We start from the raw sequence: 23,174 nt of genomic DNA on the forward strand, positions 1-23,174 counted from the left end.
AAATTGAAACACATTTTAATTTTATTTTAATGATGTAACTAACCATAAATTCGCGGTTTTCAGATTTATTCCTATACTTGTGCTATAGGTCAACGGGAAGTACCTAGGTTTCTTGACAGACAGACAACAAAGTGATCCTATAAGGGTTCCGTTTTTCCTTTTGACGTACGGAACCCTAGACAGGACGTGGCCCGAGCGGTTTTTTTATCGAGATATACAAAGATAGGTAATCGTGTTTGGAGCGCTGCCATCTGTCGTTACTCGTTAGAGTAGTACAATAATCCGTAAAAAATGACTTCTCACGCACCATTTTAACTTTATGGATAAACTGTTATGTCAAATGTAGGGTTCACCTCTCGGAAGAATGAATAATAAAATCATATGGCAAACCACAAGTGAAAAGTTTCATACCAACTCGTTTATTGCTTTTTAACAGAAAGATGCGCTATCTAAGGGTGAGATCTGTAGAGCGTACATACTTTGACTTTGCTCAGACAAGCTTCAGTTAAAACCAGACGGTTTTATGACAGTAGTATTATAGCGCTGTCTTCCACCCTAAAGCATTGCAAGGTAATTAAAAGAATGAAGGCATGTATTTTAGCGTTTATTTTTCTTTTAATTAAATGCGTACATACAAGTTATCTACAATTCTAATCTTAACTAATAATAATAATAATTTACTTCTTGGCTGAAGCCTTCTCCCTTGCCTTCTTTCCCTCCAATAGTTTCAACCTTTCTTCCTCGGTGAGGTTTTTGTTGAGTTTGGTGATGACACCAGTTCCCAAAGTAATATCTCCAAGTCGAAGAGTGAAGCGTTGACCAGTTTCACAGACCATGGGTTTCAGGAGCCTCAACTGCAAACTAATAAACAAGATATAATTAGATTGTTGTCAATAGATGTTTTATTAGGCTAGATCGTAGCTCATTGGGACTTGGTAATAAGAAAATAACTCAGTCAAGTTGGAGTCTGACTCCTACACGAAGGTGTCCACATCATCAGAAGTACCTATAGGTTTTCTTGACAAACACGACAGACAGACAGACAACAAAGTGATCCTATAATGGTTCCTTTTTCCATTTGAGGTACGGAGGCCTAAATAGTTGTTACAATAAGTATACTCACGTAGAATCTTCCCCAGGCATAACCATTTCTTTATCAGGGATAGTGACTTGAGTGGCGCAGTCCCACGTCATAGAGAACATTTGCAGCTGAATGAACGATGTGAAAGGCTTAGCACGACCGCCCTCTTCCTTGCTCAAGATATAGACAGCTGCATCAAAACTATCATGAGCTTTCACAGTACCAGGTTTAGCCATAACCATGCCTCGTTTGATCTGCTCCCTTTTGATAGAACGCACTAAAGCTCCTAGTTGGTCACCTGCCTGAGCTTCTTCTAGAGTCTTGTGGAACATTTCAACACCAGTCACAGTTGTTTTCATTGTCTTTCCGTGACCAACTATTTCACATTCTGTTCCCTTTTTCAAAACACCTGAAAAATTTAAACTTCTTAATAACTTCTTTAATAAACTTCTTCTTACTTAAAAAGTTCTTCCTTTCTTTCTTTTGTGGATATTCCTACAAATTTTTGTGGACAGTTTTAGTTAGTTTGTACAAGTAAAAAATGTTCTTCAAATACGTAAGTGATAGTTTGACACCCATACACATCATATCACACCTCATTCTAAATACTAAATACATACATACATAAATACTGTAGAAACTGTACAACTGTAGACTACTGTACATCAATTAATCACCCACTGCACAGGTTCAATGTCAGAGAGGTTCAAGGTCTTTTTACCATGGGTTTAATGAAACTACCATACCCCTATCATCCAAGTTAGCCTGCTTCCATCTAAGATTGCATCATCACTTACCACCAGGGGAGATCATAGTCAAGGACCAACTAGTATCAGAATTTAAAAAAAACCCCCTGAGGCTAACTGTACAGTGCAAATGAAGTATTGAACTACTGTTGCAACTTCAGAACTTTGACATGTTGATAATGATAAGTATACCTCTGTATAAACGGCCAGTAACCACAGTTCCACGGCCGGGGATTGAATGCACTGACTCTACAGGCAACAGGAACGGCTTGTCCAGCTCTCGTACCGGGGTTGGAATGAAACTGTCCACCTCTTCAAGTAGTTTGGTGATAGCTTCCGCCCCGATTTCCGGACTCTTTCCCTCCAATGCACATAATGCTGAACCTGGAAACACATTTTTATTTTTTAATAGGTTAGAACTTGATTAGCACCAAAGGGCATACCAGGCTCTATGCATTGCCAGGCCGCCCCGCAGGATGCACCCGCTCCCTGGGATGCAGGCTTAATAAGATAAGTACCTTTGACAACAGGTATTTTATCACCGTCGTAACCCATTTCCGACATCAGCTCTCGGATCTCCATCTCCACCAGTTCCACCATCTCCTGGTCAGCTGCGTCAACTTTATTGATGAACACTACTACGTGCTCTATACCAATTTGCTTGGCGAGTAGCAAATGTTCTCTAGTTTGAGGCATAACTCCATCGGTGGCTGCAACTACGAGGATTGCTCCATCCATCTGGGCTGTGCCTGTGATCATGTTCTGAAAAGACAGCCACAAGATATCAAGAAACTATCTAACTATTAAAAGTTTTCTTAGGCTGAAGCACATTAGGCACACCTTTAAACTTTAAGAGCCTCTGGCAGGAGGTTGCCACAACTTTTAAGTATCTAGTGATACATGACATGATTTTTAATACTATTCCAAAGAAAATTTTAAAAAATATATTTGGGCGAGCTTCAACACTTAGATTTCTAGCTTCTTTTATCATGCTCGCTCGACTTCATACATAAATTACATGTGTAGAAACAAAAATTGTTTTTTACTTTTTAGTATTTGTGGTTATTGTATTAACCACTATTAATACTTACTTATTACTACTTACTTACTTATATTAATTAAATATAAGTGTGTTTTATTTTTCTTTTGATTCTTTTTATATAAAATAATCAAGGTCTTGCCCTCGCTAACTCTCTTACTCTATTAATCCATATATAACACACATCACAGAACATATAATACATTTTTAATACCTTAATATAGTCAGCGTGTCCAGGGCAGTCTGTGTGGCCATAATGCCTTTTGTCAGTCTGATATTCAACATGAGCCACATTGATGGTAATACCACGAGCCTTCTCTTCTGGGGCATTGTCAATATCTGCATAGCCTTTCTTCTGGGCCAAATTGAGATCAGATAATACTGTAAAAATGTTTTAAAATACATTTTTTAAACTATTGCAATGACAGATGACTGTTAGTAATACCAGATCTAAATTAGCACCTTTATAGAAAGAACAGCTTATCCTAATTTCGAATTTCATAATCCATAACTCTTAAGGATCAAATATAGAATTGCAATAATCACAAGTTTTGTTCAGGGCCTAGACAGATAATGAAGCTTAATTTATAGTCTTCAAACATGTAGAATGCATAACTGTTATCATATAACAGCCATATCAATAAAGAGAAGACAGAGGCTGTATGGTGATATGTCAGTCAGTCAGTTATGCTTTAATATGTATGTATAAATAATACCTTTGGTGATGGCAGCGGTTAAAGTTGTTTTGCCGTGGTCAACATGCCCGATTGTACCCACATTGCAATGTGGTTTATTCCTCTCAAACACCTGTTTCTCAGCATAGTTCCTTCTTAGTATGATACTTAGTGGCGTCAAGGCGGGCAAGCTGGTGCATCGTATGTGTGAACACTGGCTCTGTTTTAAAACTAACTTGAGAGCTGTAACATATAAAAAATATATCTACCTATCGTAAATCCCCGGAACCCCAGAAAGCTGAATTTGATAGTTGAAAATGAAAAAATGAAAAATCTTTATTTATAACTCTTTACAATTCCTTAACAGTAAAGTACGATAGCAACTGCATTAGTTTCAAAACTAACCAACAACAGATAAAGGACGCATACCGCTTTTACATAATAGTAGAAGGTTAACCTTATGAAATATATTAACACAAAGTCTTACAAATTTAACAAGATGAAAACTGGTGAGATATTAGGACACATTTTCAGTTATGAATAATGATAATACCTTTTTAGAATAAAAAAATATAAATAAGCATACCTGGGTTAACCAAACTTTTAGCAAATGATATAGTCGCCATTGTACCGGGCGCCGCACAAACCACAGCAGGTGCACTACAAATAAAATTAGATGTTGATGTATTATTTGTTTTTACACAATTTTAAAATACTTTTGCAGCAAATTTTTTTTTATTATTGATTAAATTCACCACACCAAAATTACAAAATTATCAATATTCATAGACAATCTGGAGTTGAATTTTTTTTTATTATTATTAACAACCATAAATAATAGACTGTTAAAACTATTTTACATGTCCCGGTTCAAGTTCAATGGAAGCTAGCTTATTGTCATATGGTGTGATCTAAGCCTAATGTTTTTTTTTTTTTTCAACAGGATTTATGGTTTTGGATTCTAGCTATTTTGATCCTTGATCACAGACGAAAGATTCAATGAAAACACCGGAAGCAGTGTGATCAAGGGTTTTTTTTTTTTTTCTTTAAATCTGGCTTTACTCTGATGAGCCAATGTCAAGTTTGTGATATTTTCAAGTTATTGAATTTATACAAGTATGGACTCCGTCTGCGCCGGCGCCCGCCGACATACGCGCGGCGCCCCTTTAGAGCGCTTCCCAGTCAGTTCCACCACCAAAAAACACCAACTAACACAAAAACCAGCCACTCTTAACAAAAAAAACACTCCAAACAAGCACAGCACGCGCGCCAGCAAACGCCATCACAGACGAAGTCCAAATCAAGGGTTATACCTTTTTTTTTTTTTTTTTTTTTTCTCTCGTCTGGCTTTACAAAGATTAGCCAATGTCAAGTTTGTAGTTATTTGTAACAAGTTAGTTAAACTATACAAGTGTGGACCCCGTCTGTGCCGGCGCTCGCCGACATATACGCACGGCACCCCCTTAGAGCGCTTTCCAGTCAGATTTAACAAAAAAAAACACTCCAAAAAGGCAGAGCACGACCGCCAGCTAACACCAACACAGACGAAGTCCACAGGGTTATACCTTGAAGTTTGAAAACTGTTTAAGGGGCATGAGACGGGTCTGCCCCCGAAATTCAAATTTAATTTGGTTTTTCGCAATTTGTAAACTAACACGACAACGTACGCTTATGGCATTTTAATTGCGACAATAGCAGTATCATCCTCACAGGTTTATATAAAAATCTTTACTGGAAAGGGTCCAGTTTAAGAAATTAGCTCTAGTATCGACTAGACCCGTCGCATCCACCTTAAGATTTTAATTTACTTAGTGATAATAAAATGTCTAAAAAGCACTTTTACACCAGTAAATGCAGCAGTTTTGAGTAATGAAAACTATGCGACAAATTTTTAACTATTATATTTAATTAATTTTTTACTGTATAAAACGAATTATTCATATTACAGAACAAAGGTAGAACATATCATTTAAGAAATCTATGATTTGGTTTTATAGGTACTCGAATAGGTAATCGAAGTCTTGTGTAGTTGTACTTCTTCTGTCTTTACTTGTGTTGTTGAAGTTTTGTGTACCGTATTTGGAACCGTGGTGTTAGGCACATAGGTTGAAGGAGTAGGTATCTATAAAATATCAAATAAAAAATTTTGGAACCGGAGGCATGTTTCGAGACTGAAAATAACAATGTGAATGGCAAATTATTAACATACATATTAAACTTTTTGTGAACAACTGCCAGAAAAAAAATTTCATCTAGACAATGTAAATTACATTGTTCTTATTTCATAAAGTAATATATAAATAAAGTAATGACCAACGGTTGATAAGCTTCTTCTTCAGGCACATGAGCAGTATCGGTGGGTACATTTGCTTTATTCATATTTTAATTGCGTTTTAAACGGATCAATTTTTCGCAAGTGTACTTTTCCAGTTTTCCTTTCCTACGCTTACCCGCCAAAACATATTTTTTTTTAGGTGGTTTGTCATGTAAAGATCTAAACAAATGTTCAGATCATATTTTTTTAATAATATAGGTATGTGTGTAAATAAAAGTTTTTTTTATTTCCTGAATATCCTTATTATATTTTTATTTCCTTGAATCTCCTTCTTTTTTTGGAATCAGTTAAATTTTATCAAAGCACGTATAGAGGATATTATTATAGTTTAACTTTAAGTTCGAACTAGCTGATGCCCGCAGCTTCGCCAGCGTGGATTGGTCAGATCCCCTGCAGCATCAGGATTGAGGAGTTGGACTCCAAATTTTTTATGAAACAATGTCGCAAAGTTCCTCTATCGATTAAAAAAGAAATGACGCAAATCGGTTCAGAAATCTCGGAGATTTCGGTGTACATAGGTAGAAAAACACAACTCCCTTTTTAAAAGTCGGTTAAAAAAGTAGCCTATTTTACGCCCTGGTCAATCCTCTACTTGCCTGTGAAAGTCCCGTCAAAATCGGTTCAGCCGTTCCAAAGATTAGCCTTTTCAAACAGACAGACAGACAGACAGACAGACAGACAGACAAAAATTTTAAAAACGTGTGATTCAGTTATGGTATCGTTCAAATAACCATATGAGCTTAATATGAGGTAGTTATTTCGAAATTACAGACAGACACTCCAATTTTATTTATTAGTATAGATATCTCTTTCACATCAAAGTCAAGAATAGTACTTTTAATTTACAAAAAAAAATGATTGTCACAACATTTCAAGCACAGAAATTGTTATTTTTATAAACAAATTATTTTTCAATGTTCTTCTCTTAATATTCAACCTATTTTTTCCTATTCACGAAAATAAAATCATACAGTGGAAGGCGGAAGTGCGCATCTTGGTTTTTAGCTGGCTGCCGGCTAAGCTGGTCGCCATATTGGTGGCGATAATTTGTTTTCGTTTGTGAAATTCGTCGTTAGCGACGAAAGGGAGTATAAAATACTCCCTTTTTGTGTTCAAAGCTATTGTCAGTGTACCTATCGTTAGGCTAGTTGTATTAAATATTGGGAAGTTTGAATTTCTCTTTGTTTTGGATTATAAACATGGCTTTTTAAAATGTCGGCTCTGAACGTAAAATTTTCGTCTCCTTGCGGAGTACCCCGCTTGTTGGTTTTTGTGGATGTTGGAAGAATCCAGAATGGACAAGAAATCTCTAAATCGTTCTTTACAACAGTCGAGGCCCCCGGCCGTGGACTCTAAAAAAGGCACAGGTGAGTTGTAGAAAGGTCATCACGTCATGCCCATTAGTCTAGTCATTCTCCATTCAAATTGACGAAACAGGTAGGTAAGTAAATAAAATATTATGTTGTGTAACAAAGGTCTATTTCACATAAATCTCAAAGCAGTACAAAGTAAGGTAAGGTAAAATGTACCAATTTTGTAGGAATTTGACAGCGCTTATCAGTGCACTAACCTTATTATTATTATGAAATGTGTTGTAAGTGATAAGGTTGCTAATATAGTTTCTTTCTCATAGAATCAACCTATAAACCTTGGCCACGAAATAATAAGAAACGTGAAGGATCAGGCAATGTACCAAAAAATGACCCTATTCGGAAGAATGTCCCATCACAGAGGGGTAGAGGTCAAATGGATAAGCGCCCGCGGACCCGTGGTACCACCAATTTCGCTGTGGGTGGAGCGCAGAACACCGGGTAAGCTTAATTAGGTCATACTTGAATTTACAGGTGCAGGTTAAAAGTTTAATTAAATATTAAATTAATAATAAATTTACACAAGTTAAAAAATCTATTAAAAGTATGCTCCTGAAAAAAGCTTATTATACAATCAAAGATTATGTAAATGACAAAAAAGCTTGGATTTGACTCCAGCAATACACGGCGCTGCAATTGCTTGTATACAATATGGCATATTACTGTAAATTATACATTTGAAAAGAGCAACTGCCGAGTTTCTTGCTGGTTCTTCTCGGTAGGAACAGCATTCCGAACCAGTGGTAGATTATTTTGACGATTCAAAAGTACTTGTAAAATTTTAATTGAATAAAAATAATTTGAATTTTTTTTAGAATTTTAATATTTAGTAAGTCTACATATTTATTCTAGGTAAGAATCTAACTAGAAGAAATTAACTTAAAATATGAGCTTTACCTTCTTTTCTTTCAATGCTTATTCTGGCCTTGTTTCTGCACTAAGAAAATGTGCCTAATTCTGTTGTACACAGTCTCTACTAACTAATATGATAGGTCTATAATGTAATTAATATGTAAATAATGTAAATAATATAATGTATTGCTAGCATTTTTAATGTTCCCAATGATAACTAAATTTAAAACTGTCCATTTAGTTCAGAGATTGTGTACAACACAATTGATCATGTTATACATATGTGTCTATTGTATGCAAGCACCTAACTGTACTCAAAATAAACTCAAAAATGATACTAAACCTATTTGAATAGATGATAACTCCTCTGTCTCTTACAGTTTAGCAATTAGTTATGCAATAGTCGTTCAGCTATAAACATAATTATGTAAATTCTTAGACCGAAATGAATAATTGACAGAAAAATGAGACTACTGCCGTAAGCCTCCCTAGCACCAAACTTGCTGTATTTCAGTACTGCATATGAAGTATTAAAAGGTGCATGTGCATAAAAACATAAACCTGTTCTTTAGCATGTGTGAAGAGATAATATTTTAGCTATGTGATTTTGAACTTGTCAAAAATTTTATTTTTGAAAACTTGTGATTTTCCACATAGTGGAATTTGCATGTGACAATCACACTAATATTATAAAGGAGAAAGTTTGTATGTGTGTGTGTGTGTGTGTGTGTGTGTGTATGTTTGTTACTCCTTCACGCAGAAACTACTGGACGGATTGGGCTGAAATTTAGAATGAAGATAGATTATACCCTGGATTAGCACATAGGCTACTTTTTATCCCGGAAAATCAAAGAGTTCCCACGGGAATTTTAAAAACCTACATCCACGCGAACGAAGTCGCGGGTATCAGCTAGTTTAAGATAATTTCACTGAAAACTTCCTTCGACCAAACTAGCATCATGTTAGTGCGGAAAAGAAAAAATGCTTATTATTGTAATCCACCTGCAGGATAGAAGAGGATGAAGAGCCTGAAATAGGCTCAGTGTTTACGCCTGGCAGCAAAAAACAAAACTTGAACCATTTGCTGAACTTCATGTATCCCTCCCGAGGAGGTATGGACAGGAGAGGTCCTGTGCCACGTCGGCAAGACCAGCGGGTCTCTTACAGACACGAACATGATCTTTACCTCCGCGCCTAGTAAGATATTTCAGTACTATATACTTGCTATTTTCTGTTTGATATTTGCATATCTTATTCTTGATATATCAGTGTAACAGTAATAAATAATATCATAATTCATTGTTATTCCTTGTTTTATCTTCATCAGTTTCTTGCTGGTTCTTTTCAGTAGGAAAGGCATTGCAAACCAGTGGTAGATGCTCTTGATGATTCAAAAGTACTTGTAAAAGTTTAATTGAATAAAAATATTTTGAATTTTGAATCAACACCATCATTATCATCTTGACAAGTTTTCTCTCAGAGTAAGAATGACTTAGGCTGTTTAGGATCTGTCATGTTTTAAGCTTTTAATTTTGTTCTAATAAAACATTTTCCTCCAGCTGTCAATTTGTGGTCAAGGAAGATGGGGATTACAAGGTGAACTTGATGGACCCTGATTTGCCACTCAAATGGGAGCAAATTGAGGAAATTGTGAGTACTTATAAACCTTTGTTTATAATTTCCTAATCATATACATAATGTTATTTACAACTATACCAATAGACTATGATTGCACAGTATAAATTCATCAGGTGTACAAATACAAGTATTGAACAAAGGTTTACTTCAACTTAATGTTATGTATATTGTATTTATATTTGGATCACCTTGCAAGTTTTTATAACCTAATAGATATAGGTGGTCATTACATTTTACTTCCTGCATTGTAACTTGTGAGAGAATGACATCATCATTCCATTCCAATAGTATGATGATTAATGAAATAAACTACTTACCTACTAAAGATAAAATGTATTAAAAAATTATCATAATATTGTAATCCTTCTATTAATGCCCTGAAATATATTATATTTTTATCAAACTGATTATAAGGTTTTGCTTTAAAAGTTTATACAAGTGAACAGATCAAAGTAATTAATTCTGACCATAGTTTTATGTTTTAAACTCTGTTAATTTTGTCTTAATTGGAGCTTTTTTTCTTTGTATTCTATGAGTCATGGGTAAAAAATTTAAGGGATTTGAAATATTATTATTAAAACTCGAAGTTGAATGATCAACTCTTTATGTGTCTATCTAACATTGAACAGGGTAATAACTTGTTATAGTCACTGCACATAGTGTAAATACCTCATAGTGTAAGTGTGATATAATCACTGATTAGGCCGCACATAGAAGGGACTTTTTTTTTTTGAAAGAATATTAGCCATTTTTATCGTAACTAATATTCCACTTTACCCTCCAACTAAAAGTAAAGCTTGTGCTAGGAGTAGGTCGGACAATAGTACAACAGGTGGGGTTTGAACCACTGACGTTTTGGATTTCAGACACTTTTACCTTGAGCTATTGAGGCTTAAATTATTGTCCATGGAGGACTAAATTTCGTCGTCTTTTAGTATGGGTATTCTCAGTATTAATAGTCCACCATATTGTATGTAATGCAATGCAAATTTTAAGTGGGCAATTTTTGTGGATAACAGTTTGTGTGTGCGCGGGCCTTTAAGCTCACCCGATTCTATATTATACTCTTAATATTGTAGGTGGTGAGAAGCACAGGCAAGTCAGAATGCCCAATCTGCCTGGGTGCGCCGGTAGCGGGCCGCGTGGGGCTTTGTGGCCACGTGTACTGCTGGGCTTGTATTCTACACTACTCTGCGGCTCACGAGAAACAACCGCCGCCGTGCCCCGTGTGTGCTACATCCTTGAATGTCGCTGATATGAAGCCCACTCGCATGGTGCAGTGGGAGTCGCCACCTGATGAGGTGATTATCATCAGATCAGACATTAATAATGTCAGTCAGTCAGTGTATTTTTGGCTCATGAGAAGCACCCGCCGCCGGGTCTTGCGTGTGCTACATCTTTGAATGTTGCTGATATGAAGCCCCACATGGTGCAAGTGGGAGTCGCCGCCTGATGAGATAATTATTATCACCAGGACAAATATTTATTAATCCTCAGTCAATGTGGACTGTGGGTTAAGACTGGGTACATATTATAAAAAATTGTCAAAGCCTCCTTCATTTCTTTCCACTTTCTTATTTTGGGACCACACATCCGATCTTTTTCTTGCAATGTCTTGAGATCACTGTTTTTTGACCTGCCCACAACTGAAAGACATTAACGGCAAACAGAGTTAAAACTATCAGGTTAAATAAAAAAATTATTCATTAATGCCAATAAGTATATGCAAGTAACAACATACAATGGTGCAGGTAACAATGCGTCTAGTGCGCCGTCTACGCGGCTCCACCATAGTGGAGGTGGCGCCGCCTCGCGGCACACTGAAGGACACCGAGCAGAGCCACATCCTGCCCCTCGAAGACCTGCAAGGGGCACCTTTCGCTAAACTGTTCTTAGCTACTAAGCAACAAGTAAGCCATTATAAACTATTAATATTCATATTATATTTTGAAAATTCCATAAGGCCCAATATCCTTGGCCTTGGATTGCCAAACACATTTTACACTTAAGTTATATGTATTTTAAAACTACATAAATCTATTCTAGTCTAAAAATTATTATGTCAACTATCAATAATTTTATTGGTTCACACATATCTCTGCCCACCTCTGCTTTGGTGGATACCAGACTTTAATCTTCATTGATTTGCGTAATATAAAGTGATGGGTCACAACACAAAACATTTTTGAAAACAATTTTTATTTTCACAGGTAATGGATATCTTAGAGAGAGACAGGAAACAAATTGAAACACAAATATTAGCTGAAATTGACACCACAGAGATTGTCTACATGGAGCAAGCATTACAAATGCTTAAATTGAAGGAAAACAATATCAATATCCAGTACGAAGAACCCACCAACATCCAAGCTAACATCATAGATGAAGCTCCCACGGTTTTTGAAAAACAAGAGGTGACAAATAATGCAAAACTTGACTGGTTTGATGTGACAGATGAAGGCGCTACTTGTCTAGAAGTAGTAGAAGATAAAATGACTGCATTGGATTTACAATCGGACTTGAATCCAAATGCAAAAGAGTTCAAATTAGATGTTAACATTGATTTGAATCCATCTGAGGAGTTCCCACTCATTGATTGTGTACCCGACGATGAAGAAGCAGTTGAAGAATCTGTTTATGTGGATATTGATAAGCAAAATCAAGCAAAATACTTTTATTTCTATCAAGGTTTGTAACCACAGAATTCTAAATAAATGGCATTAGAAATGGTATCTGCTATTCATTAAAAGTGACAGAATTACAAAGTTACTGATAAAGAATTGCAAATATCCATCATTTGTTTTGCAAATTAATGTAAACTAGCATCCTTGTAGATTTAGGTTTGCAAAAATCCTGTGGGAACTCTGTGAATTTTAGGGGTAAATAAAGAGTAACTTAAATGAAACTCTCCTGGTCTTCAACTGTACCTAATCAAAAAATCACATTGATCCATTTCTCAATGACATAGGTCTTTTATAGGGATTTCCTTGCGAGGTCGTCGTTCCAGCACCTTGATACCCCAACATCTATTTGTTTTTCATATCATGTTGCCACTTCACCTTCCCAACCTGTTGAGCTATGTTGGTTACTCTGGTTCTCCTATAGATCTCATTTCTGATTTGATCATGTAGACTCCAAGTTAGCTTCTTCCACCACCTGCTGAGTCACTTTGATACTATGAGAGCAGGGCAGTAGCTGATAATAAATGCATCTGAGTCTTGGCAGACCCCTGGCATAGTCTTAGGATATCTGTGCTACGGGGCTTAAGATTTGAGCTTTGCTTACTATTTCCAGCTGAAGATGGCCAGCAGGTTTTCCTGAACAGCCTGAATGTACGCGTCTTGAACGCATCGTGGGGCGCTCTGGCTTCAGCACCTAACACCATTCGCGGCCGAGTCCTGCATCGTGAGACGTTTTCTCTCACTGAACAGGTAACAATCTTGAATGAGAAGCTCGGAGAAATCTCTATTTAGAGATAAGCATTTCCAATGTAACTTGATTTATTATTACTTTGTAACTACAATTTTGGTACATGAAAAATAAAAATAAATAAAATAAAATTACAAGCAGTTGTTCGTTTCGTTTGTTCTTGTTTTAGTAACAAATATTCAAAAGTTTCATAAACTACTAATGTAATTTTCGTTTCAGACAAGAAAGCACATGCCATTCACTGCTCACTTGCCGCTCCACTGTTCCTTTGACATTGTGGAACTTGATTTGAATCCACCATTTGTTACTGATGCAGCACTTGGAAATTTTGCAGGTTAGTTCTAATCTAACTTACATATTATTGAACTTAAAGTTATTTCTGTCATTAGTAAACAATACAGATGTTTCATAACAGTGCTTCAAATGGAAACCTTATTAAATTGAAATCGGTGGTACTGAATTTTTGACTTCAATCAAAGGTATTTATTCTTTAGGTACATTTTACTGACTTAGTGGCTCAAATATCAATGCACACTACACCAAAGTGTGCAAATTGGCGGATGTAAGTCGCGGACGTAACAATGAGCGCCAAATAATTAATTATGCACACTTATTAGTGCGGCATACGGATGCGTCTCTTAGTTTGTTGACGCTTTAGTTTCATTTTCAAGGCGCTAATTGCACATGGGTTGGGTGATCAAAATCTTATTGTAAATATGTTACTTTTTACAGCGGAATTAGAACGCCGAGCTCGCATTCGCGCAAAGCACGATAGAGACGAGAGACGTCGCGAGCGAGCCTATCGCCGGGCCATGGAGGGTCCACCCAGACCTGACTTCTCCAACCAACTATTGTTCCCGCCCGCTCCGCACACTTACGGCAGCCCACCACTCACTGAAGAATCTATCACGAGCTTTGAATCCATCACTCCATCAACTAGCTCAACTTCATCCTTGCAACAAGCCAGCCCTACAGCGAGTGTGACTTCCCCTTCCGGATTGTCCTTTGCTAAGGTACTTATTAAATATTGAGGACATGGCTTTGATTGATTTACATATATTTTCCACATAACCTCCTCCATAATTATGGCCACAAACGAGGTAGCGGGAGGTGATGAAATAGAGCCTGTTAGCCCTTGAATAGTGTTATAAACATTTTCTATGCAAGTGTGTTATTTAATGATGAAGAAATCTATTGAATATTTTTTTTTAAACTCAAATGTTATCTTAAACAAAATAAAATGGCAGGTGCAAGCTATTTAATGACAAAGAAATGCATTGAACAATTTTTTTTTAACTCAAATGTTATCATAAACAAAATAAAATTACAGATGGCAGGTGCAAGCGGCACTTGGCGTGTACGTAAATCGGCACCGCCTCCGCCGCCGCCTCCGCCCGACGAGGAGGAAGGCTCGGCCCCGAGGGCTGCACTACTCAGCGACGCCATAGAGGCCGCACTACTAGCCAGCAGCCCCACCACAGCGCCACACTCCGGCAAGAAAAATAAGAAGTCCAAGCAGAAAGTTCTCTTTGCCACTGGGATGCACCGTGCAGCATAGATTTTATTCATTCATTTGCAGTTAGATCTCTTACACACTACACACATACATTCACGGAGATAGTTAATATAGGGCTCTCGAATGATTTTAAGGTTATTTCGTGATTTAACGACATTTTATAAATAACGGGTCCATACCACAATTGCTGTTGTTTAACTGCCGATATTTCGACTCATCGGCAGTTAAACACAAATTAATCGTGGTATGTACCCGTTAATTATAATGTAAAATAGGGCTCTCTGTTACGTAATTCCATATAAATGACAAAGATAAAAAATTAAGTATGGAAAACAGCTCTCGTGTTAGGATAGTCACGCAAAATTGTTATGCCCAATGACTTTCTTGTCTTTGTATTTCTTGTCATTTGTATGGAATTACGTAAAAGACCTATATCAACTTCTCTCAGTGGATAAAGTTTAGACAAGTGTAAATTAAAAATTTATAACACCCCAGACAAGTGAAGGTTACAGTAACTAGAAAAGAGCTACTTTCAAACGGCTGAACCGATTTTCTTGGATTTCAGCTAAGAACACTCTCGATCAAGCCACCTTTCAAACAAAAAAAAAACTAAATTAAAATTGGTTCATTAGTTTAGGCGCTACGGTGCCACAGACATTGGGTCGGGGGTTAAAAAATGATATACATACAGTAAAATTCACTATCAATAATGCGTTACATTGAGCGTACAAACATAGAAAACCATAGACTGGGCAAATGGTACACTTGCAAAGATTTGTACACGCGCTGTTTGTGCTTAACGTATCGCATCTTAATTTCTCTTGTGTTCGTCTTCTAAATGTAGGTGCAATCAAATTACTGTGTCGTAGTGTCGCACTAGCGTATTACAATAATACTATTGAAAACCTCGCCTGCGGCTCGACTTTTAAACTCACACTCGTGTTTTATTAACCCCTATTATACAACCGTTTCTTAAACTACTATAACGCCACAACTGGCAGTTCTATAGAAATATGTATGTTCAGAGAAAGAATTATGCTGTACAGACCTAGCAAAATAAATTACACATTAGAATTTATCCCTTGAGTGCTTATTGGTAGATCAGTGTTGACAAAAAAGAACACATTTTTTTGTGAGTATATTAATGATTATTGTGAATTTTGTAAAGTTATATAATATCCAATAAACGGTACATGGTTATGTTATGACTTTTCCCTAAAAATAAATGAATGTCTTGAAAAAAGAGAAATTTATTTGTAAGAAAATATTTTAAATATTTTGCTTGTTGAAAGGTTATATTATATTATAGTACATAGCTATTTTTCCCCCTCCTAATAATTATTATTTAATATGGGTTATTGAATAAACTTTTATGTGAATATATTTTTGTTTTTATTTTGATTCATCAATGAGAATTATTTATCAAACTAATCTCAGTATAGAAATTAATTCAACTAGGGTCAATTTATATTAGCGCAGAGTCGAAGTGCATCGAAGCCTCAGTCTGAAACTTAACATAGCAAATTCACCCTATACTATCTCTATGCTCGTCTGAGATAAAAGGAATACGCGCGAATTTCCATACATTCTACAGAATTCGTGCGTCAGCAAGACCAACGCTGATGCGCACGTGTTCGCGCGCACCCAATCGCCCAACGGGAACTAACGCGAACTCGGTCGTCAGTCGGAATCGGAAATTGACCCGTGTAAAAGTAAAAGCGTACGAACTACGAACATACGCGAATTTGCGCGTTTGACGCTTTGATTTGCGTCGACTCTGCGCTAGCATGAATTGACCTCTTAGTTCAACCGGTTGGTGGTTGATGCTTGAGAATATACCTTAGTTACAACCTAATATAATCCTGCTCTATGGTTAGGTACAACACTAAACTTCGAAAAGTAGAGGTGCCTGCCCGGGATCGATTTCCTACTTTCCGTATAGATCTATTACATAATAAATATGCTACGGCTATCACCGCATTTTCACCGGAAAAAAATTAATTAAAGTATTGACTATTCTCACAAATTAGTCGATACTTTAATTAATTTCTTAAACTAGACCTTTTCAAGTAAAGATTTTTATATAAACCTGTGAGGATGATACTGCCACTGTTGGAAAATGCCTTATGCCTACGTTGTCGTTTACAAATTGCGAAAAACCAAATTAAATTTGAATTTCGCGGGCAAGCCGGTCAAAAATTACATACATACAGGTACCTAGATAAGTTGATACGGATATAATATATTAAACTAGAGGATGCCCGCGAATTCGTCCGCGTGGATTTAGGTTTTTAAAGATTCCGTGGGAACTGTTTGATTTTCCGGGATAAAAAGTTGCCTATGTCAATTACAGGTACGCAACCTACCTCGGTACCAAATTTCATACAAATCGGTTAAGCGGATGGGTTTTTGGAAATCCCGTGGGAACTGTTTGTTTTTCCGGGATAAAAAGTAGCCTATGTCCTTCCCCGGAATGTATCCTAAGTCTGTACAAATTTTCATTAAAATCGGTTCAGCGGTTGAGCCGTGAAAGCGTAGCAGACAGACAGACACACTTTCGCATTTATAATATTAGTATGGATGAAGAGGAATTCTATATTATCTACGGCCAAAATTTATTTAAAAAAAAAAAACTTTTAAATGCTCTCTACACTCCCCGGTTTAACTAGCTGTCGTCCAAATCAGTCCAAATACTATGCGCGCAGCGCTCACGGCTCACCTAACACGCCTCACTGTGTCTTCAGTGGATGGTCTTCAGAGCCTAAGAGACTCTGGGCTCCCATGCTCTGGCTATTTTGTCTGTGATTTTTGCATCAGCTGTGGAAATCATAGCATAGTTGTATTAGTCTGTGGCTAGAACACAGACCAATAACACAGAGCTAGAACCCAGAGAAAAACGTGCTAAGAAACCATAGAACATAAAAAAGGTTAAAAACTGGCCAAGTGCGAGTTTGGCCTCGCTCTTTGATGGTTGCGTACATAATTTATAAACATCATAATTTCGGAACAATAATATGAAATACCTATTTCTTTCTCAGCTAGAACATCACAATAAACTAGTTATAAAAGAAAATTCCTAAAAATTGTTCGTTTGTTTTGATCACAGCTTAAAAACTATTTTATAAATTGTAGTTTTCAGTATTTGTTGTTTAAATCACTACTAATGTTATTATTAAATATGTGAATGGGTTTTTGTTAGTTCTTCAATCATGTCGCAACGGAGCAACAGAATCACGTGATTATTTGCATGGGTACAATTAAAGACGTGAAGAGTGACATAGACTACTTTCATCTCGGAAAGTCAAAAAGTTTCCATGAGAGTTTAAACCTAAATCCATGTGGATGTAGTCGCGGGCATCAGCTAGTAGAGTACCTATAATGGTACATAATTAATATACTGAAATATTCCTAACTAGGTTATTTTTTGAGATACCCCTGTCACAAAAATGGTTTAAAACTGTCAACTTTGAGGGTCCCCTATTTCCTTATATTCGTTCTTTAACTTAACTATTCAATGAGCTCTTTAAACAATAATACCTACCTCCATTTAAAAAAAAAATAACCCCTTTGAAAAATAATTTAATTAAATTTCTAATTCAATATCTGGTTTTGAGCCAATGTGCTACACTAAACGCCAACGTTTTAGGTCTGTCACTCATTTTATCTACGAGCTAGAGACCTGTGACACGCGGTCTTATCAGACAGAGTGACATTATATAGGGCTTTGTTTTTACTTTTACCCTCCGTACGGACCCCTAAAAATGTGCAAATTGTCAAAAGGTGACAGATGACATGACATTTCACAATTCCGATTAATTCCATTTTCCAATCTAAATTCCAAATAACATTTTTAAAATTTCATCTCTTAAAAACAAAGTTCTAGTGATATTCTGGTGATTTTTTGATGTATTGAAGTCGTTCACGTGATGACTTCATCGAGCAAAGATTATAAGTTTGAGCCGTTTAAAATCACTGAGGTAAAATACCGGGGTTTCGCAAGCCCCCGGCCGAGAAGCGGACACAGGATCGCATGTGATGATGTAAGGATCTATTGTTTTGGAGGGTACAACCCCTATTTACCGCTCAATACTATAGAAAGGAATAACCCTACGTGGACACCTGCAATGCCTCTTTTCAAGGAGCTTTGGAGCTTTTCTATAGCGAATAAGAAATGGACACAGCATCAAGTTGTCGAGAATATGCCGGAAGAGCTGGCATCGAATGCTATGTGTATGAGTGGCAGGTATTTAATGGTATGTATTTAATTTAAATTTACAAAGTTCATTTAATGATCTACAATAGAAATATTACACTATTGAAGGTTATTGTGGAGGGTTCAGTGCCAAAATGGGCTAATTCTGCTGAGTTATATATTTATGCTCACAGAATCTAATTCAAAATCCTGTACATTGTCATTTGTCAATGTATATATTATCTGTAATTGAAATGAGTGTGAAACATGTTTATTCATGAAGCTTAAATTTAAATACGAGTATGAATTTCAGATATATGGCGGAACTGGTGCTCCATTTGGCAATAAATGCGGCAATGATGTTATAACATGGCGGACATGCGATGGTGATGCCAAGTTTGAGGTGCTAGATGTCACAGGTCCTAGACCACCTGGACAGTACGGCCAGTCTATATTGTGCCATAATGGTGCTTTTTATACCATTGGTGGTACTAATGGATTTGCATACAACTGTGATATTTATAGGTTAGTATTATTAATTTATTTAGCATGACAATATTTAGCAAGCAATATTTTGACATTTGAAAAATTGGCCCTAAACTTAAAATTGAATAATATTTTTGCAGGTTAGATTTACGAACAATGGTTTGGGAGCCAGTTTACGTTGGGACGGGTCAAGAGGGTGAGCCAATCGGCAGGTATCGACATGAAGTAGTAAGAGTAGGAGAAAAGTTATACATTATTGGGGGTGGCACTGGAGAATGGGCTTTTGAGCTCATGACAATACCTATGTATGACCTTGAAACCAAAACCTGGACTATATTGAAACCAAAAGCCGATGATTCAATGATGGATACTGTACAACCCTTAGCTAGGAAGTGTCATAGTGCAGTGCAAATAGATACTCCGAGTGGCGTTCAAGTATTTGTAGCGGGTGGGACGGATGGACAAAGTGTATTTGATGATATATGGAGGCTAAATATCTCAGATATGCGGTGGCATTTAATGCAAAAGACAGTGCTACCTCAGCCTTTGTATTTCCATTCATCTACAGTGACTTCTTCTGGTTGTATGTACATGTTCGGTGGAATTGAACCTAAAGATATTGAGACTAGACGGACTAATATATTGTACAAAGTATGGTTATGTATACCAAAGCTGAGCGAGATTTGTTGGGAGGCTATGCTTTATTATCATCCTAGTATGGATAAAGTTGAACGGTCTTCACTATTAAAACTTGGTATACCAAGGCATTTTGTAGATAGATTACACACATAGTGAAAAAATATGTGTAAAGTACCTAATGATTATTTTGTAAGGAATTAAGTACATTAGTCCAGTATTCAGAACGAAATTAATTTTCATATGGAGAAGTTTCCATTTTTTAAATTAGTTATAAAAAATGTTTTCAAAGCCCTTTGTTTGTAAATCTCCTGTATTTTTTTCTTGGTCATTTTGACGTGACAACGTCTTATAATTCGATAGAGCCGGCTGCACGCACGAAAAAACATGACTCATGCGGCGTTACCTCGCTCTGAGGCGTTCCATGTAAGGCTTGAAGTGCAAGCGAGAGCGCGGAACGAGCGACAAAGAAGCACAATCGGCCTTTGTTGTCACGTTCAACTATACTGAAACCGACTTTACAGACAACCAATTTTTTTTTTTGCACTTTGTTTGTAAATCTTTCCTGTATTTTATTCTTTGTCATAGTTAATTTAATATAAATTATGCTTGTGTTCACAAACATTACTATGATGTCTTACAACTTAATATGCATGTCAATGCACAGGACAGTTAAATCCTGTATACAAAATTGATCCTACCTACCTATTATGCCCTTAATAATCATACTAATATTTGTTATTATGGTTGTTATAAGACTGATTGAGGATTTACCTACTTTAAGACCAACCGATAAATGATTAATTTCAGATAAGTTCACTGGATAATAATAAAATCCTAATATCCTAAGTGTGGATGTTTGTTACTCAATCACATAAAAATTACTGGACGGATTTGGCTGGGAATGGAGATAGATTATACCCTGGATTAATACAAAGGCTACTTTTTATTCCGGTAAATAAAAGAGTTCTCGCGGGATTTTGTAAAACGTAAATCCACGCGGACGAAGTCGCGGGCATCAGCTAGTAATATAATATTGCTTACTTTTAAAGAACCTTATGACATATTTCTAAGATAACAGTGAACTTGGAAGGCCAAACTCAACACTCTTATCTTACCTTTGTGTAGGCGCAAGCTTCAAGCTAGTAAAGTTTATTTTCGTTATCTTAAGATATGTATGAAAATAGAAAAAAAATTAATCTTTAAAATTTAATACGATTTGTTCAGTCTTTTTTTAGGGTTCTGTAGTGAAACAAGGAACCCTTATAGTTTTTTTTTTGTTGTAAAATTGTACATAATATTTAAAGATACAATCATAATAAACTAACATAATATTGTGATCGTGATACGAAATATATTACATTTTTCAAAATATGTATAACTTCTTTTACTGAGAGTAAAAGCGCCCTGAATTTTTACTACGCCAATTTTTCGCTTTTTCAAATACATGATTGACGTAGTTATACAGTCGATTCCAATTTAGGGCCAGCGCAGACGAGGGACTTTTTTCCGCGGGGGACAAATATGCTCGGCAAGAACTTGCCACGGCCTCAACGCACACGGTGTGCAAACTGCGAACGCTGAAGCGAACTTTCGAGCGCTCAACGCGGACTAAAATCCGCTGTGTGCGTTAAACGCGCTTTGGCACGGCTATTATGCGGCTGTTTTAAGTTTGCGTTTTTGACGTCTGTCAGCTACAAATAAAATAATATTGTGTGCTCTCTCGCAATCATTAATGTTTGTATGTAACTGGTAGATATCAAAAACGCAAACTTAAAACAGTTGTAAGCGACCTATTTTGACGAACAAAAAAGTATCCCGAGGATTGTCCCTCGTCTGTATAGGCCTTTATGAGAATTCCATTTTTTTTCCAGGTAGTTTATTCGTGCGAACATTTATATTTTTTTACGTCTGTCATATCTTGTAGCAATGAAACCGTTAATTAATTCGTCAACGTAATAGGTATAGTAAAAAGGTTAAGGAGGAACTGGGTTAAAAAGTGTATTGGGCACACTCTCCGAAATATATCCTGTAGAATACAGATAGGCAACTTTGCTCCGATGCTCGTGGATTAGACCACTTGCATCATTGCATTTGTACCTTTTGCATCATACAGGTACATCAGTGAGATGATGTCTCTATTAGTTTTCAAGGGTAACAGTGGTTCGCGATCGCAACAAGTGTGCGTCGGCGTAGGGCGCGCGTCCCAGCCGCCGATGACGCGGGTTCGCGCCAAATCGCCTGCAGTGGTGGGAAAAACTTCGCGCGAGCGGGACACGGCTCGACTCGGACCTGCATACACAAAAAAACCACGATCTTAAACACGATAAAACGTAACACTTAGTAAGAAAAACGCGATTAGTTCTGCATTTAAACTCTTGGAAAAACCCTGAAATTTCAACCATGTATCAAATCTCGGTGAAAATGTTATTCGTATCAGGAAAACTCAATTATAAATACTTGACAATATTTGATAATGTTATTGTAAACTAAACCCGAATTATGGATGTGCGATTGGTTCAACTGTTGCGTTACTTTAAAACGTGTATGAAGTTTAAACAATTGGTAAAGTGGTAAGGATATTGGGCAATCCACGACCGGTATGAGCGAGAAAAACGTGTCGACGACGGGTTCGGCAGACCCAGGGCCCCACCGCTCGCCCACTCCTGAGATACACGCAACGTACACATCCCTTGAACTGCTGGTGGCATTGGTGGCCATCGTTGGCAATGCTATGGTGATCCATGTGTTCCGCCGCGATAGAAGACTGCGCCGTCGAACGAACTACTACATAGTTTCTTTAGCTATTGCGGACTTGTTGGTGGGTCTGCTTGGTATACCCTTCGCGATATTGGCTTCAGTGGGTCTGCCGAGGAACCTCTACGCCTGCCTCTTCACGACGTCTATCCTGGTGATGCTGTGCACGATCAGCATCTTCTGCCTGGTGGCGGTGTCCGTAGACCGCTACTGGGCCATTCTGCATCCGATGTGCTACTCGAGAAACGTTCGCACGAAGACAGCAATTCGTAAGTACCTTTCGATTAAGAAGTCAAGATCAATGCGAATGTAGTGATTTTCATTATTAACATAATTTGGATAACGTAATGGGTCATAACGGGTCCTAACTCCTAATCAATGTAAGAGAACTCGTACTCGTAGGATAGGTCATATAGGTGGGAA

General features: G+C 36.9%; 4 protein-coding genes across 4 annotated transcripts in view; 3 read left to right on the plus strand and 1 right to left on the minus strand.

Annotated features, from left to right (window-relative positions):
- Positions 1 to 593: 593 nt before the first annotated feature.
- On the minus strand, positions 594 to 4,324 carry LOC123880790 (elongation factor Tu). The gene is made up of 7 exons (XM_045929086.1): positions 4,127 to 4,324; positions 3,583 to 3,783; positions 3,081 to 3,247; positions 2,346 to 2,589; positions 2,020 to 2,211; positions 1,124 to 1,490; positions 594 to 861 (listed from the first exon to the last, which is right to left on the minus strand). Exons 1-7 carry the CDS (start codon positions 4,164 to 4,166, stop codon positions 678 to 680), a joined length of 1,395 nt encoding a protein of 464 aa, XP_045785042.1. The 5' UTR covers positions 4,167 to 4,324; the 3' UTR covers positions 594 to 677.
- Positions 4,325 to 6,729: 2,405 nt separating this feature from the next.
- On the plus strand, positions 6,730 to 16,020 carry LOC123880788 (RING finger protein 10). Its single transcript, XM_045929084.1, has 12 exons — positions 6,730 to 7,242; positions 7,509 to 7,686; positions 9,106 to 9,294; positions 9,657 to 9,747; positions 10,815 to 11,036; positions 11,487 to 11,645; positions 11,946 to 12,423; positions 13,030 to 13,166; positions 13,384 to 13,498; positions 13,897 to 14,177; positions 14,495 to 14,771; positions 15,350 to 16,020. The coding sequence occupies exons 1-11, from the start codon at positions 7,152 to 7,154 to the stop codon at positions 14,720 to 14,722; spliced, it is 2,169 nt and encodes a 722-aa protein (XP_045785040.1). The 5' UTR covers positions 6,730 to 7,151; the 3' UTR covers positions 14,723 to 14,771; positions 15,350 to 16,020.
- Positions 16,021 to 18,407: 2,387 nt separating this feature from the next.
- LOC123880793 (kelch domain-containing protein 10 homolog) lies at positions 18,408 to 20,180 on the plus strand. The gene is made up of 3 exons (XM_045929090.1): positions 18,408 to 18,933; positions 19,186 to 19,397; positions 19,499 to 20,180. Exons 1-3 carry the CDS (start codon positions 18,607 to 18,609, stop codon positions 20,148 to 20,150), a joined length of 1,191 nt encoding a protein of 396 aa, XP_045785046.1. The 5' UTR covers positions 18,408 to 18,606; the 3' UTR covers positions 20,151 to 20,180.
- Positions 20,181 to 22,138: 1,958 nt separating this feature from the next.
- The window catches only part of LOC123880791 (adenosine receptor A3), an 87,049-nt gene continuing 86,013 nt past the window's right edge, over positions 22,139 to 23,174 (plus strand). Inside the window, exon 1 of the mRNA XM_045929087.1 lies at positions 22,139 to 23,020. Within this exon, the coding sequence (XP_045785043.1) occupies positions 22,597 to 23,020 (424 nt within the window). The 5' untranslated portion in view covers positions 22,139 to 22,596. The remainder of the gene's footprint in view (positions 23,021 to 23,174) is intronic.

This window comes from Maniola jurtina, chromosome 3, assembly GCF_905333055.1.
Source record: "Maniola jurtina chromosome 3, ilManJurt1.1, whole genome shotgun sequence".
Taxonomy (NCBI): domain Eukaryota; kingdom Metazoa; phylum Arthropoda; class Insecta; order Lepidoptera; family Nymphalidae; genus Maniola; species Maniola jurtina.